Source organism: Notechis scutatus, chromosome 12, assembly GCF_049901735.1.
Source record: "Notechis scutatus isolate UNSWTSFEM ecotype Mainland chromosome 12, rNotScu1.2, whole genome shotgun sequence".
Lineage (NCBI taxonomy): Eukaryota > Metazoa > Chordata > Lepidosauria > Squamata > Elapidae > Notechis > Notechis scutatus.
Genome location: NC_142020.1, coordinates 683,838 through 701,451, shown reverse-complemented (window position 1 = coordinate 701,451; position 17,614 = coordinate 683,838). Strand labels below are relative to the sequence as shown.

General features: G+C 47.7%; 1 protein-coding gene across 9 annotated transcripts in view; it reads right to left on the bottom strand.

Moving 5' to 3' along the window:
- The window catches only part of TSC2 (TSC complex subunit 2), a 55,047-nt gene that overhangs the window by 24,508 nt on the left and 12,925 nt on the right, over window positions 1–17,614 (bottom strand). For all 9 annotated transcript variants that reach the window (XM_087973072.1, XM_087973075.1, XM_087973074.1 and 6 more), the window contains exons 11-23: window positions 16,028–16,171; window positions 14,618–14,755; window positions 11,411–11,514; window positions 7,680–7,761; window positions 6,488–6,640; window positions 5,526–5,642; window positions 5,271–5,393; window positions 4,764–4,873; window positions 4,425–4,563; window positions 2,853–2,975; window positions 2,311–2,445; window positions 994–1,183; window positions 290–383 (exon numbers count right to left, since the gene is read on the bottom strand). In XM_087973072.1, the coding sequence (XP_087829198.1) occupies window positions 290–383; window positions 994–1,183; window positions 2,311–2,445; window positions 2,853–2,975; window positions 4,425–4,563; window positions 4,764–4,873; window positions 5,271–5,393; window positions 5,526–5,642; window positions 6,488–6,640; window positions 7,680–7,761; window positions 11,411–11,514; window positions 14,618–14,755; window positions 16,028–16,171 (1,652 nt within the window). The remainder of the gene's footprint in view (window positions 1–289; window positions 384–993; window positions 1,184–2,310; window positions 2,446–2,852; window positions 2,976–4,424; window positions 4,564–4,763; window positions 4,874–5,270; window positions 5,394–5,525; window positions 5,643–6,487; window positions 6,641–7,679; window positions 7,762–11,410; window positions 11,515–14,617; window positions 14,756–16,027; window positions 16,172–17,614) is intronic.

The following is a 17,614-nucleotide window of genomic DNA, read 5'->3' as shown; positions in this document are numbered from 1 at the left end:
TGTTGGGGACAAAATGCTGCCTCTGTAAACTGCTTAGAGAGGGCTATAAAAGCCCCGGGAAGTGGCACGTAAGTTTTAAAGTGCTATTGCTACTGCTATCCCCTTCTGCCTCTCTCATCTTTCAGAGATGAGAGAAGATGAGGGAGGACAAAGCAGCTGTGGCACGCTTGGGACAACGGAACTGGGCCATCTAAACCTGACCTTTGTGGTGCAAAGACCTTCTCAAAACAACCATCAACAGAAAACCAAGGATCCCCCCTTGGTTACGAGTTAATACGAAGCAGCTTACTTGGAGGGGTTTGTGTAGGGCAGAGAGATAGCAAATACACTGGCGTACTGCTCTGCTGCAAAATTCCTGTAGAGATGAGGCAGGCGGGCCAGTGCTGGAAGGGAGAAGAAAATAAGGTGGTCAGGTGAGACGGCCACACCCTGCTCCATGCACATAGAAGGGGGTTCACATTGCCTGGCTTTGCAAAATTCACACAGATGGAAGCTTCTGAATCCGTTGCAATGGGCCGGGATTCTGTACCACCCTAAATCATAAACAGCAGTCTACAAACACAAGGCTGGGCCAGGTAATGCAGCCTGCCCACCATGCTTGGTCCAGTTCTGGTCTCGTGCAAGGATAGGTCAGCTGGACTCCCACGTCGCCTTCTTGGCCAGGGAAGGGAAGTGGCACGCTAATGCCTTCTTGCTAGATGCATCTTTCGGGAGTCTCTCACCAGCTAGGTCTGAATTTGGGCGTTCTATCCCTTGCTGAGACTGAAAATATAACCCCGGATGTAAAGACCAACTTGACGATTTCCAGAAACTAAAATGGTTTGAGCTTTCCTGCACCTGTTTTCCTCCAATCCCCCCTGCCTTCTCACCACCAGAGCGCCAGAAACTTGCACGAGTCAGGGCAAGTATTTCAGAGACAGGGCAACTAGTCAAAGCTCTTGGGAGTTTCTAAGAGGCGCGTCGCTTGTTGCTACTCCTTCCAAAGAGGCTTACTTGAAAGGAATTCCAAGAGAGGGATGGCCATGTTGGCTGTGGCTGAGATATGCGTCAACTTAACTATCAGGATTGGCAAAGCCTTGATGATAATATCCGGCATCTCAACGCTGCAGATCGACAATGTCACCACGCACTGGCTGGCACAGCGGAAGATCAGCCCATGTTCCAGGCAGTAAACCATCTCTCGCTGCGTGGAGAGAAGAATGTGGTTATACAGGACAGATACAACGTGGGCTGGAAGACATTCTGTTTGTACTGATTATAGACAGTGAGGATGACAGAGTGGACCGTGATGGGTTTTAGCATCCAAAAGAGAATTTTTAAAAAGCCAGATTTCAAGGTTCCTCAGATTAAATATTCTCTACGCTAAACCTTTGGGGGACAAAATCAGTCACATTAACTTGGAGGCCAAGCAGGCAAATCCATCAGAAATGACAAGCTCATGTCTTGGGGACCAGGGAGGAGCTTCAACCTGGGGATCTTGAGGAAGCAGACTGAGTCGCCCGGGGGATGAGCTCCACCGCTTGTGAATTAGGTCACTGCCTTATCTGGTCAGTCAAAGCCCACGGGGTGTGGGGGTGGGGGTAGTAAACATTTTGGTGAGTGGCGGTGCTCCTCCTCTTGAAAGAAATCGCCCCCGTCCTCAGCTCTTTGAGACCACCATCAGTGTGAGAAAGGCTCGGGCCACTTTTTCAGTGCAACCATTGCAACTCTGAATGGCTACTACTGAGCGCATGCTTGTAAGTTGAGGACTGCCTGCAATTCTCGCCCTTGTCCCTGGGATCGCATTGCACGCAGGGCTGCTCTAAGGCGGCCGTGGGGAAACGGCAGCTGCCCTGCCCACCAACCCCCCGATGCAGCTGCCCACAGAAGGCCCACAGCGCTGAGCGTTGTAACGATTGCCAAGGAGTTCAGGGTGTAGATCAGCACTTGGTTAAAACTTGACACGACTCAAGGGCTGGAGGTCTCCCCATCTGCCTTCTCCAAGCTGAACCTGCTAATCCAGTGAAAGGTGCTGGCTAGGCTCCCTTCCATCAGGGAATGCTATACGGGGATCCCAGCCCCTCCCGGGGATCAGCACCCCAACCGCCCCTCGCTGCATTGGGAGGGTGCTTCAGAAAGGCGCCTGCAGACGATTAAGGCCACGCTAGCCTGAAGGGTGGAATCCTGGACTGATTAGCTCTCGCTGCCTAGGCTGAGCTTTGCTGACGCTAACACGAATACTATGCGAACACCACAAAGCCACCGAGAGCCACTGGGAGTGAAATGGCAAAAGGCAGCAGCCAGCGGTATGTAACGCCCCTCCTGCAATACCTGCTTCGACTTGTCCAGGTAACTGTGATAGGAGATCAAAGCAGTCAAGACCGGAACCACTGCCTGGTGCAAGTCGTTCCGGGACAGGCCTTCCGAGGCATCCCTCAGCCGCTCCGTCATCTTCTTATCGGTGAGCTGGGGCGAAAGAGACGCCGGCTTGTGCTTTCCAAAAACAACGTTACACAAGGGAAACCATGGATTGGAAGCGGGGGGGGCTCTGAAGTCTGGGGGGAGGAACTCCTCAAAGCCCCTGCTGGATGAAAAATGAACTGCACTTTTCATAGAGGAGGAAGGGAAAACAAATACATGGATCCAAGTCAACTGCATGGAATTTAAAATGTAGTTTTTGCCTGTGCTGGACTCACCCAGAGAGATTCAGGCCCGCAGCCTATGAAACATGCTTTACCCACCCCTCCCTCAATTCCACACTGGCTCCCTATCAAACACTGCAGTCGTATCATGAAACCGAGTCGGGGAAGGGCAGGGAGAAGCTGGGCCCAAACAGCCAAGCCCCAGTTCCCAGAGGCCCAGCACGCCTTTACCATGGAGCACAGGGCAGAAGATAACTGATCGATGCTACAAGGAGAGGTTAAGTACAGGACTTTGTACTGCAGGGATTTGGGCAGCTTGTTCAGGACCTGTTTCAGCACCTTCCAGTCCGTCTCCTACGAGGGAAGAGAGAAATTCAAGAAATGGAGGAAGAGCCCAGAAAGCAGCAGACAAGGAAGCCCCCCGATGCCCCAGGAAGGATCCTTTTTCCACGGGGATCGAGTGCTTCATTCTCAGCATCCTAGCCATTATTTACCGTATTTGCCGGCGTATAAGACGACTTTTTTGCCCTGAAAAACATGCCTCCAATTGGGGGGGTCGTCTTATATGCGCCGGCAAATAGTAATTGGGAAGCACTGCGGCTGCCTGCGGCTGAGGCACTTTTACGCACCGTGGAAGCGAATCCCGTGAAGCCGAAGGAGCAGCCAGCCTTCTCCCAGCTCCCAAGGAAACGAGGCTCGCACCGCCCGAGCTCCGCTGAGGTATCCGGCTGGGGCTGTCAGGAGTTGTTACCGCTGGCGCGGCTCCGCGCGGCTCCAGTCCCGCGTTGCCTCGGGAAGGGAAAGGCAAAACCAGGAGCCGCTGCTGCCATTGCAAAGCGCCGCCGCGGCTCTTCCTTTTTGCCTTTCCCTTCCCGAGGCAACGCGGACTGGAGCCACGGGAGCCGCGCCAGCGGTAACAACTCCTGACAGCCCCAGCCGGATACCTCAGCGGAGCCCAGGCGGTGCGAGCCTCGTTTCCTTGGGAGCTGGGAGAAGGCTGGCTGCTCCTTTCAGCTTCACGGATTCGCTTCCACGGTAGACAAAAGTGCCTCAAAAAAAAAAAAAGTGCAAAAGTGGAAGGCGTGCGGAAGAGGGGCGAGTATATAACAAACTATATTTTGAGTGGAAATGTTGGGGGGTCGTCTTATACGCCGGCATATACGGTAATCATTCTGTATTTGATATGAAATTATTTGTTCTTGATAGCATTTCAGAAGCAATATTGGCAGATGGAACACAACCCTCAAAGTAAATAAATGAGTATTACGGCATTCCTTAAACGAACAGGAATGTTGGAAACCACTGGCAATAACCCCAGCATTTGTTCTAAGTGCTTCATCTTACAGTTACAAAACTGTAAACCTACTAACAAAAATCCTCTAAGCTTCACTGCCTAACTGGACACCTTTAAGACATAAAAACATGGTTGCCAGAATCTCCAAACGACAGAGCATCATTTGGGCCAACAAAGGGTTCTGGAAATTGGAGTCAAAACATGTGAAGGGGGGATGTAGCTGCAAGATACTAGCCCTCCCCCCTAAATGACAGAGAAGAAAGAGTGCAAGGCAGGCTTGAACTGGGAACTTCAGCGCTCTCCCAAAGTTTGCTACAAGATGACCGCAGTCTGGCTGTCTACTCCAGCCTGGGTCTGGCAAGCAGGGAAAACCACTGCTATTGGCAGAAGCTGCCTTGACCCTCCGCTTTGTGCTTCAGCCCACGAGGGCCTCTGGCCTCAGTCCGATCCTGGCTGGACACCGAGAACTCAGGCCACCTGGCTTTCGTCCCCTTTGGCTCCTCACTCACCTGCTTCAGGCACTGCAGAAGAACTCCAAAGAGGAGCGAGTAAGACAGGTGGCCTGTGCGGATGGGGGCGTTCTGAGGGGGGCCGCTTGGACTTCCCGAGGGAGGGGACAGAGTGCTGGCAAGCTTCTTCTCGGGCTCCCTGCAACGCAAGAGAAGACCATCAGCCTGGCCTGGTGCCCAGAGCTCCCGGGAGCTTCCCGTTCCCTTCAGAAGGCCCAGCGCCTTCCAGGCCACCCCCAGGGAGCCTCAGGCTGGGACGAAGGAGGAGCATGTGGGAGCAGAGGCAGCCGCTGCCCCCATGCTCTGGAAAGGGAAAGGCTGCAGCCAGAGGAAACCTACGCCGAATCGCAGAGGCAGTAGGGGCTGAACCTCACAAGGCCGTCTTTGGTGGGGAGGCCCAGGCGGTGGAGAAGAGCGTCGGCGCGAAGTGAGAGCAAGAAGTCGAATACCTAAAAACGGAAAGAAGCATCCAGTGTGAGAGCAAGAAGGGAAAGGGCATCGTTCCCAGCCATTCCAAGTCTGACTACGTGGAAAGAGCCCAATGTTCCTGAAAAGCATTCGGACAGCATGAGGTGGGCAATGAGAGGGAGAGGAACTACCCCCACCCCCACCCAGGCACAGGCTCCCTGCAAAGGTCCACGTGCTGTTCAACCTCATTCCTCTTGCATCCTCCTCGTCAGGCTCAAACCTCCACAACAAACCCCTAAGGCAGGCAAGGGGGACCCCCCTCAGGGGCACAAATGCCTTCTCAGAACTCGTGGGTTCCTCTTCCCTCCCCCCTGCTTCCTCCCTCCAACTTTTCCTGCAAATCTCTGGGTCTGGAAAGGGGTCCGAGAGGGTTTCCACCTGCAGGCGGATGCTGCTGGCAACAGGGAGGCTGTACTTGTGCTTATAGTGGAGCTGCAGGTGATGGACGAGCATCTCGTAGACTCGCATGGCGTGGCTGGCAGGCAAGCTGTACAGCTTGGTCTAAGAGGAGGAGGAGGAGGAGGAGGAGGGGAAGAGGTTTTGTCACGCTGGAAAGAACGGCTGAGGACCATAACTGCACTCTTGAAAATATTCCCCTTGCACAAGGGAAAGGAAGGCTGCCTGGGACTTTACCTGGAAAATGACAAGTAAACCAACGACTGCCGTCTTCACGTCCTCTAAGGAGGCCGAGTGAGAGAGCAGGTCTCTTTCTTCCAGGTCAGCAGGAGGCAGCAAAGAGTGGGAAGCCACCTTCACAGGAAGAAAGCACAACGGGGGCTTCAAGGGGCGGAGAGGGCCAGGCTCCCCCCCGAGCCCCGAGAGCCACTGGTGCCGCCACTGAGAAGTGCCGCTGGGGAGGACGGGCAAGAGGAGGGGCACGAGGGGGTGAAGAGGAGACACCCCCCTCACCTGCTAAACCTGAGCCTCCAGGCCAGGAGGGACCAAGGTGAGAATGGCTTCTCTGAGGCTGGGTCCTCACCGGGTGACCAAGTGGGATTCACTCAACGCAGGCAACAGACATGGTCAGAACTGCCATTTGCTATGATTGTGTGAGATGTCTTGCTTAACAACCACATTATGCAGCGACAGAGTTGTGGTTGGGAAGTGAGGACTGTCTGCATGGCTTATTCAACAAACTGGGCTTGAATACATCATCGTTTAGTGCAGGGGTGTCCAACCTTGGCAACTTTAAGACTTGTGGACTTCAACTCCCAGAATTCCTCAGCCAGCTTTGCTGGCTGAGGAATTCTGGGAGTTGAAGTCCACAAGTCTTAAAGTTGCCAAGGTTGGACACCCCTGGTTTAGTGCTTTGTGTACATCAGAATTCTGTTTCAGCTAACAAGGGATTCTGGGAAGGACAAGGAGCCTAAAAGGGAGCATCTATGTGGTGGTCCAATTCCACTGTCCATCCCCAGAACACAGTTGCGACACAATGCCGTCACTGTTACAAAAGCCTCCTATTTTTTCAAAGCGCACTGGACAGAAAAGCAGTGAGCCTTGAATTAACAGCAGAGTCTCTGACCCGAAGCAGGTTTTCCTCTGTTTCCTGGGAAGGAAGGAGCTGCATCTCTGGAGGTGAAACATGGACTCCATACCTTCTCTATGATATCCAGCAAGCTGCTGAAGTGATGGGTATTGCAGCCCTCGGCCAAGTCCACCAGCAACTGGGTGGCCAGTTTGCGAACTTGGTGGTCTTTATCTTCTGGGACATGAGACAGCTGGGAGATGACCAGATTAATCAATTCCTCCTGCAATCAGACAATTCCCGACTGTAACTAAGGCAGGTGGAGAGACAGGTTCCCAGGCTGTCAGGCCACAGTATCAGGTTCAGCATAGTGGCATTTCTAGGCCCTCAGGCAGCCATGAGACCTTCGTCCTCCAGAACCAACCCTCTCCTCAGCACACGCAACCAGGAATGTGCCTCGGGGTGTGCAAAGGGCATCGGGGAACAAGGGGAAGAGAGGCTGCTGAGGAGACACTGAGGGCTCAGGGGAGGAAACTAAGAGGAGGACCTGCCCTAGTGGGAAGACTTTCAGACTGGCAAGATGGAGGTCAGACCGTCCTTGATTTACGACAATTGAGCCCAATTTCAGTTGCTAGGCTAGACTGCCGTTGAGTGAATTTTGCTCCATTTTATGACCTTTCTTGCCACAGTGGTTAAGTAAACCAATGCAAAAGCCAGGGACCTTTTTTTTTTTTTGCTGTTGCTGTGAGTCAAAAGAAACCGCACAGGGATCTGGAGCTATTTCCTGGGACAAGCAGGGCAAAGGCTTGTCTATCTCTCTCTCTCTGTGTCTCCCCTTGTTTAGAATTAAGAGAGGGGAGCGCTGCTGTTCTTGCCTTTGTTGCGTGACTGAGGGGTGGGGCTGTGGCTCAAAGGCTTCAGCAGTTCCCGGGGGAGCCCCTTTCCAGGCCCGCCCACTGGGTGCCTGTATGGAAAAGGAGGTGGCCCTCCGCTGTGGGGCAGCACAGGGGTCCTCCCAAAGTCCCTGTTCGACCTTCCCTGCCCCTCCCTTCTCCACTGCCATCCCTGGGAAGTGCTGTTGCGAGGAAAGTCCTCAGCTGTGGCTCTTTCCCTGCAAGACAGACCTGCCCAGAGCAACCGGATCGGAAGATGCCAAACCCCTGTTCGGTTTGAGCGTGAACAGCCATTTGCTTCTGTACGTGGAACCGTTTGTACATCGACTGTTGGTGCCCCTCTCCTCTGGCCCATTAACCACAAAGCCTGACGATCTTTCTGTACTTATTTGTGTCTTATTCTGTAATCAGAATAAGAGGGAGACTCACCTCATAAAGCTGCCTGTTGACACTCAGCACGAAAGACAGGACATGCAAAACCTTTATGCGGACAGCACTCCGGCTCTCATTTCTAAGCAGAAAAGGTGGAGAAATAAAGTTGCTTTTCAAAAAGAGACCAAATCTATCCTTGCAGCTCAAAATCTTTTTTTTTTTTTTTAACAAACTTTATTCAGTTTTTCACATTAAAAACAAAAATCTCTTTTTAGTGGACAACATATTTCCGGGTCATCACCTTTACATACAAATATGACAGCAATTATACATTCATATATGCATATTTAATTCTATTATTACCTTTTCCATTCCAAATTTTCAGTAAGGAGAGAAACAAACACATTAATTCTAGCCTCTTTCATTAATCTCAATCGAAACATCTTTTTGTTTCATTTCAATTATTTCAAATATAATCCTTTAATATTTATTTTAAAAATAAAGATAAACATTATGTGTTTGCCTAATAATAATAATAAAGGTTATCGATGTCTCTCCTGGGAAGAAGGCGGAGCCTCCTCACTGACGGACTGTACATCGCGACTCTCCGTGGCTATGGTCCGTGCTCTTTTGTTGGAGAGCCCCGATCATTACAATTAGGGGCTGAAGCTACCTTGGAGGGGCGGTGGAGTAAGGGGAAGCCGCAAGCCAGGTTGAGGGGAGCCGCATCTCCCCCCCTGGGCTTGGTCTTTTTCCCCCCGAAGATGACTGCAGCGGTGGTTTAAAATGGCCACCCCGAAGAGGAGGACTCAGCTGGATTAAGATTTATGCAGGAGGGAAGAAAGAGGTGGATAACATCTGAACCGGGACAACTGGGCAATACAGCTAAACAAAAGTAGCCCTGGATTAAGGTAACATGGAATTTTTAAGAAAAGAAAAGTGAGTGGCGAAATTACAAAGGGACAGGAAAAAAAATAAGAAAATATTTTTGACAGCTAAGCGGGGCTTCGAACCGGGAAAGGAAGAAGCCGGAACTAAAGATTTAACTAAATTGGACTAAAATATTTTGGCAATAAACAGGCATAAAATAAAGCTGGACTTAAGATTGTCAAATAATAATAATAATAAAGTTTACAAATTGGAGACTGGACTGTGCTGGAATACTGAGGTTTGAAAAACCCTAAACAAAAAAATAGGGGAAAAAGGTGAAGACTTTGTATAATGGAGAGTGCCACCTTTTGACAAAAACTTGATCTCAAACAAAAGGGAAAGCATCCTGTTTCTGAATGAACTTGTGTGGATATAACACTAAAGAAATATTGAAACAAAGTAAGAATCTTAGAAAGTGAAAGCAGAACCAGAATAAAGAAAAAAGCAAGGAAAGACTGACTGTGGGATTGATTGATGTTTTTGGTATAGACCCTGGGCTGGAATAATTGAGAACTTTAGAAAATTGAAAGAAGAAAGAAGGAAAGTAAAAGTGGTTTTTTTGTGGACTTTAACGATCATAAAATACAAGTGTGTAATGATGATATCTCTTCAGGAATTAAAAATGGAACTTAGAGAATTACTACAGGAAAGAGGCGAATCACTTTGCTCTGTGTTAGAAACAATGGAAATGGCGATTGAAGAACAAGAAGAAAGAGCTTCAGAGGAGGAGGAGTCGACTCAAGGAGAAGACATTTTAGATAGACAATTAACACAAAGAACACTACAAAGAAGTGGGGAAAGAAGGAAGGTTAAAAAGTTGAGATTTAAGAAGGCAATCAAAAGGGGGAATACCTGTGAAGTTGGGAAAGGCAGAAAGACCCAGCAGAAAAGGGGAAAGGAAGATATTAAGAAAGAGAGGGAAATAAACTGGAATGAGAAAAGATATGGGGAAGAGAGGGGGAGGAGAAGCAGTAAGAAACAGGTGCATTAAATAAAGAAATACGGAAATAGTAAAATGTTGAAAAGAAATTGTTTTTTCAGAGATAATTGTTGATGAATTAAAAAGGGGATTCTGCAGGGTGACAAGGATATTTCTGCAATTAAAAATATTTAGGAAATAGGGTACTATAGATACTGATAACTTTTATTAAAACTTAAGGGGGGAAAATATGCTGCAGAATCCAAATGAAAAAATGTAATGATTATTATTGTAACTTCTTAAAATTAATGGTTTATTGGGAATCAAGATGAGGGAATAAAGGTATATTTTAATCATTGAGGTGTCACACTCAAAGCAGTAAAGGGGGGGGAAACCTATACTTGTTTTTTTTTTCTTTAGTGTTAAAATTTGTATTAATCTAGAATTTATAAAAATAATGTGTAATCGAAAGGAAATATGACAGACTAAAGAACCAACTAAATTAATAAGTTAATATAGACTATTAAAAGCAGCTCAAAATCTTATGGTGGTCAGCGTTGCTCAGCTTGTTAAACTGTAAGCTAATCCTGGAATTCATCTGATCCTAAGATAGGTTCGCACTTTAGGCTAAACCAACCTTTGCTTTATTCAGGGGTGATGTGCTTCTGGGCTAATAGGAGATGTTCCAATTATTTGTTATCCTAATTGTAACAGTTAACTTAAAACAATATAATTATAGAAATACTGCTACTAATAAAAGTATGCATCACATGTAGTTTTTCCATCATGTTATTGAAGTTGTGAGATGGACCTGATTTTACAGCAATTTTTATGGCGGTCATTAGACAAATCACTGTAGTCATTAAGCAAACAATATGGTCATTAAGCAAATCCAGCTTCCTCAATGGGCTTTTTACCACTTTTTGCCAGAAAACAGCAAAAAAAAAAAGTCAGAGATTGCAATCACAAGATCCCACTTTAACACCTGGCAACCAACGCACATTTATGACCAATTGCCAAGTGCCCAAATTGTGATCACATGACTATAAGGGTGGAACAGATCAAGCATGAGTACAGGTCATAAGCCACTCTTTCCATGGCTGTTTTAACTTTGAACCATTGTCAAATGTACTGTGATAAGGCGAGAAATACCTGTAAATCGTTGGTTTTAATTATTTGGATTTCCTGTACTGTAAACTGTGCTTTGCACTTATGTCTGGGACCCAGGCAACCGTGGCTTCAACATCCCTACTCCAATGTGGAGATGCAGCCACAGAAATGTAAGCAATGTGACAGAACATCAGGTCCAATGCAACATCAACAGAAGCATTTGCTGCTCAAGTGTGCCAATCTTTGACCAGCCCACTGTCTCTTTCTAGCCCCTTTAACAAAAGAAGAGGCCACCCTTGCTCAGTCTCAATAATTCCAGTTTGGAATAATCTGAACCAGGGAGAAATTTTTCCTAATATTCCTTCAGTTATAATATGTTGGTTGGTATCCAATCATTTAGAGCAAAGTGAAAGTAAGTTTGCTACTTCAACTATAGATTCAGTATTCAAACCAAGGTCAGGTGCAAACCCTCCCTACCCCCCCTGGTGAATGGAGCTCACGGCTACCCATTCAACCCACTTCTCAGAGTTTTGGTTCGGGCAAGTTTGAGGGGGGACATCCGTGTGAACGGCCTTGAGCCAGAGGAGAGATGGGGGCATTATTGCAATAAGTAGTATTAAGCATCAGGAAAGTATGATCACGTGGGCTGGAGTCATAAATAGCTCTAAACCATAAAGCAGTTCACAAACCACAATGGCTGCAAACTATCCTGGTTTGGCAGACTGCGTGAGTTCAATCAGAGTCCCTTCCTTCCCTTCAGCATCCTCATCTGGCAAAGTCTGGAGAGAAAACAGGTGATGTGGAACCACGGAGGAGTTGTTGGTCCTACCTGAAGAACCTGTCCATTAGTGCCTGGAGGTTCTGAATCCAGCCGTCCTTCGCAGGGTGGATGGACTGAGCCCGGTAGGTTATGAGGTTCAGAACTGAAGATTCCTTCCAAAAGGCAACAGAGAGGTAGCAGTGAGGGGGGAAAGGATACTGGAGTTCTCAGTAATTTTCATTTCAACTATCTTTTGTTTCTTATATAATTCTATGTCCAGCTTTTATATTTTAATATTTTACATTTACACCGGCCAGAGTCTCTCTGTGAGGAATACAGGCAGTTTCTGAATTTGATAAAATTAAATAAAAATAGCCTCCTACCTAAGATCCAAGCATTCTGGCTTAAAAAGTACCAAGTTTTGTTTCTTACTACTTTATACACATATATATGCAAAAGAAAAAAAAAAGAATCAGGATCATGCAGACCCAATGTAATCATTTGGAAGGGATGTGACTTAAACGGTGGTCTTTTCCAGTGGCAGTTAGAAAGTGGGACATATTATCTGCCCTGCAGTTTGCAACTTAGCTTTCTTTTTAATTCATGAATAACATTAAAAGTTGGTTTTTTTGTAACTGTAGCTGAGTTGCACATACAATTTCTTCACAAGATCAAACCAGTTTTGGGAGAATAAATAACATTTAAAATAATGGGCTTTATTGATCAAGAATGATTTAATCATGACACAATGGGGACAGAGAGTTAATTGATACAGAACATTTCTGTCCCCAGCACTCTAAAACTAATAGAGTTTGTGTGGGTAAGAATATCAACCTTGCTGTCAAGGAAAATCAAGCTTTTGATAGTGTGTGCCATACCATGCGCAGCGATCAAATAAGTCAGGGGTCCCCAACCACCGGGCCCCGGACCGGTACCGGTCCGTGGAACATTTTCTACCGGGCCGCTGGTTTGCTCTTGTTTCGATGAGAAAGTGCTTCCGGGTGAGCTTTTCCGGTTGGAAAGCAGCGTTTGGGTCCTGAAGGAATCCTCGCGCCTTAGTTTCATCGAAGGGGGGGGCTTCGAACAAAACTAAGGCGCGAGGATTCTTTCAGCACCCAAGGCAAGGCGAGCCGAGCGACGTCCGTCGTCCAAAGCCCATCGACAAAGGTACAAAGGAGGAGTTGAAGGTGGCGGGGAGAAGCAGAGGACGGCTGGCTGGCTGGTCGCTCGGCTCGCCTTGCCTTGTCATGCGTGCTGATGCCGGTACCGGGCCGCGGATCATTTTGTGATGCCGGTACCGGGCCATGGCACAAAAAAGGTTGGGGGCCACTGAAATAAGTGGTAAGGAAGTAGGGGAACTCAGGCACAAAACAGGCTATATATAGAATGTAAACCCAGAATCAGTCAAAAAGGACTCAAATGTCTATACACCAACCCACAGAGTAGGAAGAACAAACAGGGTGAAATAGAAATTCAAGTAAATAAGGGCAGATATGACATTATTGCCATTATAGAAACTTGATTAAGATAGAAAAATGTGGGTTAGACAGCATCAGCACCAGATGGACTCAGATGATTGCTGACCAATCACATTCTCCAAAGCACCAGAGGGCAGGACAAGAAACCATGGATGGAAACTGATCAAGGAGAGAAGCAACCTGGAATTGAAGAGAAACTTCCTAAAATGAGGACAATTAACCAGTGGAACAATTTGCCTCCAGAAGTTATGAACGGTATAGGGTTTCCTGCTTAAGCAGGGGATTGGACTAAAGGACTTCCTTCCAACTCTGTTATTCTGTTCTATTCTGCAAACCTGAAATCCTAGCTTATTTCTATTTTTCAAACTATAGTTCAAGTGCTCCTGCCAATTATAAGAAGGTCTCAAATGTGGTTCTGGGAAAAGGAGGAGGAAATGGATCTGAGGAAGCAGGATTTCTTTTGCTCTTTTTCTCTGTTAAAGAAGCCATAATTGAAACAAATCCCACGTGTGAAAAAGAAAAGTACACTCTCTTTGAGATCTATGGTTTCAGAGTAAAAATCATCTGGTCTTTAGCAGTTCTTGAAAGTAGAGCCTCAGATGAACAACACAATTTCACACAATTTTTGTTTGAGCATTGCATGCTCTGACCTTGGAGTTTGCTGGGACCTCCACTCCTGGAAGACTAGCACTGCCTTGAATGTTTCCCCCTCGTGAATAATCTTCCTCTCTGCAGAATGGCGGACTTTAAAGGATCTGGAAATGGCCTTTATAGGCCTTCCCAGATTGATGGGCAGCACCAGTTGCTTCCCTTGAAATCGTTTCTGATGCCTTTCCCCTTTGGCATTGGGTGAACCTCAGTGCTGGGGACCCGCAAACTCCTAAAACTTTGGCTTTTCTAGAGGTTGTCACAACTGCTGAGGATCAGCTGATCAAGGCCACCAGATTAGCAGCAGCACCTCCTCCTACCTGTGGAAGCAGTCAAGATGTACTTTTTCACACATGGCTTCTCCATTTTTACTTCCTCTTTGTAAAATAGAGGATGACATGGTATAAAATGCCAAGTGCTGGTCTTCATCTGAGGTTGCATTTACGTATTTTAAAGAGCCGCTGAGGACCAGGTGATTTGTACTATGTTCCAAATGTGGAGAGAAAAGAGGATCTGAAAGGGTCCGCAGGCCACAGACCCAGGGAGGGACCAGCATGGCATCTGCAGGTAGACCTCGACTTGGGACCACAACTGAGGCTATCATTTCCACTCTGCTGAGCAAGACATTTGCTACATGATTTTTGCTCCGTTTTACACATTTTCTTGCCACAGTTGTGACATGATAAGACAGTAACCCAGTTGATAAAGGAATCTGGCTTCTCCATTGACTTTGCATGCCAGGAGGTCTCAAAAAATGACCACACGACTCCGGGACACCTGTGATCGTCATAAATAGGGGCCACCTGCCAAGCGTTCAAATGTTGATCCCATGACCAGGGGATGCTACAATGGTCCGAAGTGTGAAAAAGGGCCCTAAGTACCGTTGTTAACTTTGAACAGTCTCTAAAGGAACGGTTGTACACTGGGGACTACCTGAGCTTTCTTTTCTCCCTGACTGTAGCAAAGCACTGAACGCAATGCTATCCAAGGCTCCTCAGCTGGCTTCTGCCACTCAGAAGCCACTCAGGAGTGCCTGGAAGACCACCACCACGTGCATGAAATAAGCAACGGTGTCAAGGAGCCCTTTGGGGCTGAATAAAACAATTAGAAGGGATCGCTGGAGGGGACCCTTTCCCTCCTGAAGCCTTACAGGCCTTCGGTCAGCACATCGCTCCACAAGTTCGAAGTATCTCTCTTTGGAGCCGTGGAAGTCGTTCTGGTCACACAGCTCCTCAACCGTAGTCAGCAAATCGTGGACAATGGATTTCAGCTCCTGGCTTTCCAAACTCTAGAAGGCAGAAGGGGGGGGGGGGAGAAAAAAACCCTTATTTCAACATACGGTCTAGCAGAGCTGCTTCCATTAACCCCGCTGCCCGTTCTTCCTAGCTGCAGTTCATAACCCAAACTGCCATACTTGGGATTCAGCTAATTTCCCCCTAGCAATTATTTAATCAAGATCCTCTATTTCCGTGAGAGTTACGGGTGCAGGAACAGGTGCAGGCTGCTGGACCTTCAAGAAAGAAGCAAACTTCCAGATGGAAAGCAGGAAACAGACAAGTTTTCTGCCCTAAATTTAGAGCAGTTGCATTTGAGAGTAAGGACAGTCTCCAGAATCCTTGTGCTGTTGCCTTCCTGCCCATAAATAGTATGAATCTGAGTTCCTAGTCTTATTCTGTGGATTAACTATTCCAAATCTAGACAGCAAATAGGTACTTCGGGATTACCCACATTATGATTTTCTCAAGGAAAGGATAACTGCATTCCAAGCAATGCGTCCTAGTTTAAATAGGTCACTTATTTGTGCATTACAGATACACAACCAATTTGGTGCCTGAACCCAATGCCATGCGTTTTGCCTGTTTGGGCCCATGCATGAAGTGAGATACAGGTATTTCAAGTAGACAGTGAAATGTGGCTATTCTGAGCAAGAGAAATGGGTGAAGGAAGGAATGAGAGCTGGTAAGATGCCACGCTCATCAGTGGTGACAGGGGTGGGGGTGGGGGGACAAGAGAGAAGGAGAGGGGCACTGGAACAATCAAGGGGGCAAGCAGGCAGACAGGCAGGCAGGCAGGAGGGAGGTTGGGAGTGGTTGAGGACAGGAGGGCTTATTCACATCAGCCTTGTTGCCCTTCTGCTTCTGGGATTTTGTGTGATCTGAAACTTGGGACTGAAAGCTCCCAGTGGCCCTCCTGCCAAACTATGGCTGAACTGAAATGGTCAGGAAGAACTTCTGGAATGCTTGGTTTGCCCCAGACTCCAAACACCACAGCTTTTCCTTTTCATGCGCACCCATATTGCACATCATAAAACTGTATGGTGTTACCCATGCCAGCAAAAGGACAGAGATGGCTTCTAAATTCCTGGACTCAGTTTTGACCAATCTTGAAGAGAAAGAGCCCCTCAATGAAACGAAAGAACAGCAGCAGAAAGCACAAAAATGCAGGAGGTTGTAAGAACCACCTTCAATCCACACACACACACCAGAAGTTCACAATCTGGTCAGCTGCAGAGCAAACTCTGCTCCACCAGGAGGGCATCTAAAACAGGCAGGGCACCAACCTGCAGCTGCTCGACCAGCCGCTGCATGATATCCAAAAGGACGTCCCAGGTGACTGCCTGAAGGTCCTTGCCGTATTTCTTGATCAGCCTTGTTACGGAGAGGACGATTTCATAAGACACGATGGCATTGGGGGCGGACATGGCCTGGAAGGAGAAGAAGCCCGTCAGGGAAAGAGCTGCTGCAGTAGAAGCAGCGCCTGAACCCCACTCACCTGGGGACCAAGCAGACTACGGAGGCATCCCACCCCCGAGATCCTCCCCCACCCGGCTCAGCCTTCTCCTCCCAGGGGGCCATTAATGGATCCTAGGGATTTGTTTCTTTTGGGTTTCTGCTTGTTTTACAATCTCCGACATGGCTCGGAAGCTGCTCTGGCAGGAACTATTATCTTGAGATAAGTTGGAATGTAAATAATTGTAATGATTAAATATTCATGGAGCTATACCCACAGCAACTGAAGTGCTGCATCTAAAGCTAATAAAATCGGGCTGGTAATTGGTGGTGTGAGATGATCACCATGCCTGGAGATCAGAGCCAGGAGAAGGAAGCCTGGCTGGTCAGGGACCCCGGTTAGACCCTGCTGCTTGGAACTCCAGCTGGGCTTTCTCAAACCGAGGGCCCAGGGAGAGCACGATGCGGAGGAGAGGAAAGCCCACTTCAAGTGGTGTGAAGTGGGACAGTGGCGAGGGGTTTGCCAGGTGGTGCCCTAGCTCAAAATGGTGGTGGCAAAGGGTCCTTCAGCACAACACCTATCTGTGGGTGTTGCATTGCGATATATGTCCGTGGGCAACCCAAATTGCCAGTTATAGCCTATAAAGCCCTATATTGACATGACTCCCAGTTAATTTGGGACTGTCTCCTTCAAGCAGGTGCTGCCCATCCCACAGGTCTCCATTGGGACCCTCATGCTCAAGAGACACATGGGGGGGGGGGGGAATCCAGAAGCAGATCTCCTCTGGTCTTGGCCCTCCCCAGAATGGCTGCTTCCCAACTGAATTTTAGGAAGACGGTGGTAGTGGTGCTCTTTTGCTGGGGTTAGGGGGAAAATAGAGCACAAGTGGTTGACTCTACTTAGGGATTTTTATACGCGTGCTGTTTCTACATTGTATTACTATGTAGCTGCTTTCATCAGTATTATTTAAATCCAAAAGCTGCATCATTTTTTGTATTTTTGTTGGCCATAAGCCATCTAAAGTCTGGGAAGAAAGTGGTATACATATAGTACAAGTTAGGAAATATTTGTTATTTTTGACCTAAGCATATTTTATAGTAAAATTAATAACAAATATAAGTAGTAAACAAATGCTAGTATTGTGCAAGTAGGAGTCCAGGCCATCACGCTGCTCTGAGTAGAACTGGATGTTTGTGAAAAGTTGCAACCGAGAGAGGAATCCAAGCTGCTCTTGGGGCTGATAGATTCCTCGGATTCCTGCTTGCTCACAGCCCTTACGAGGCTCATACCTGGGGTGCAAGCAGCTAAGACACTAAGAAGAGAACCATGTACTCAGTGATCTCTGAAGAGACCCCCTGCCCAGCACTCATTTGCTTGTCACGCCACCTTTCCTCCAAGGAGCTCGGGGGTCTATAAA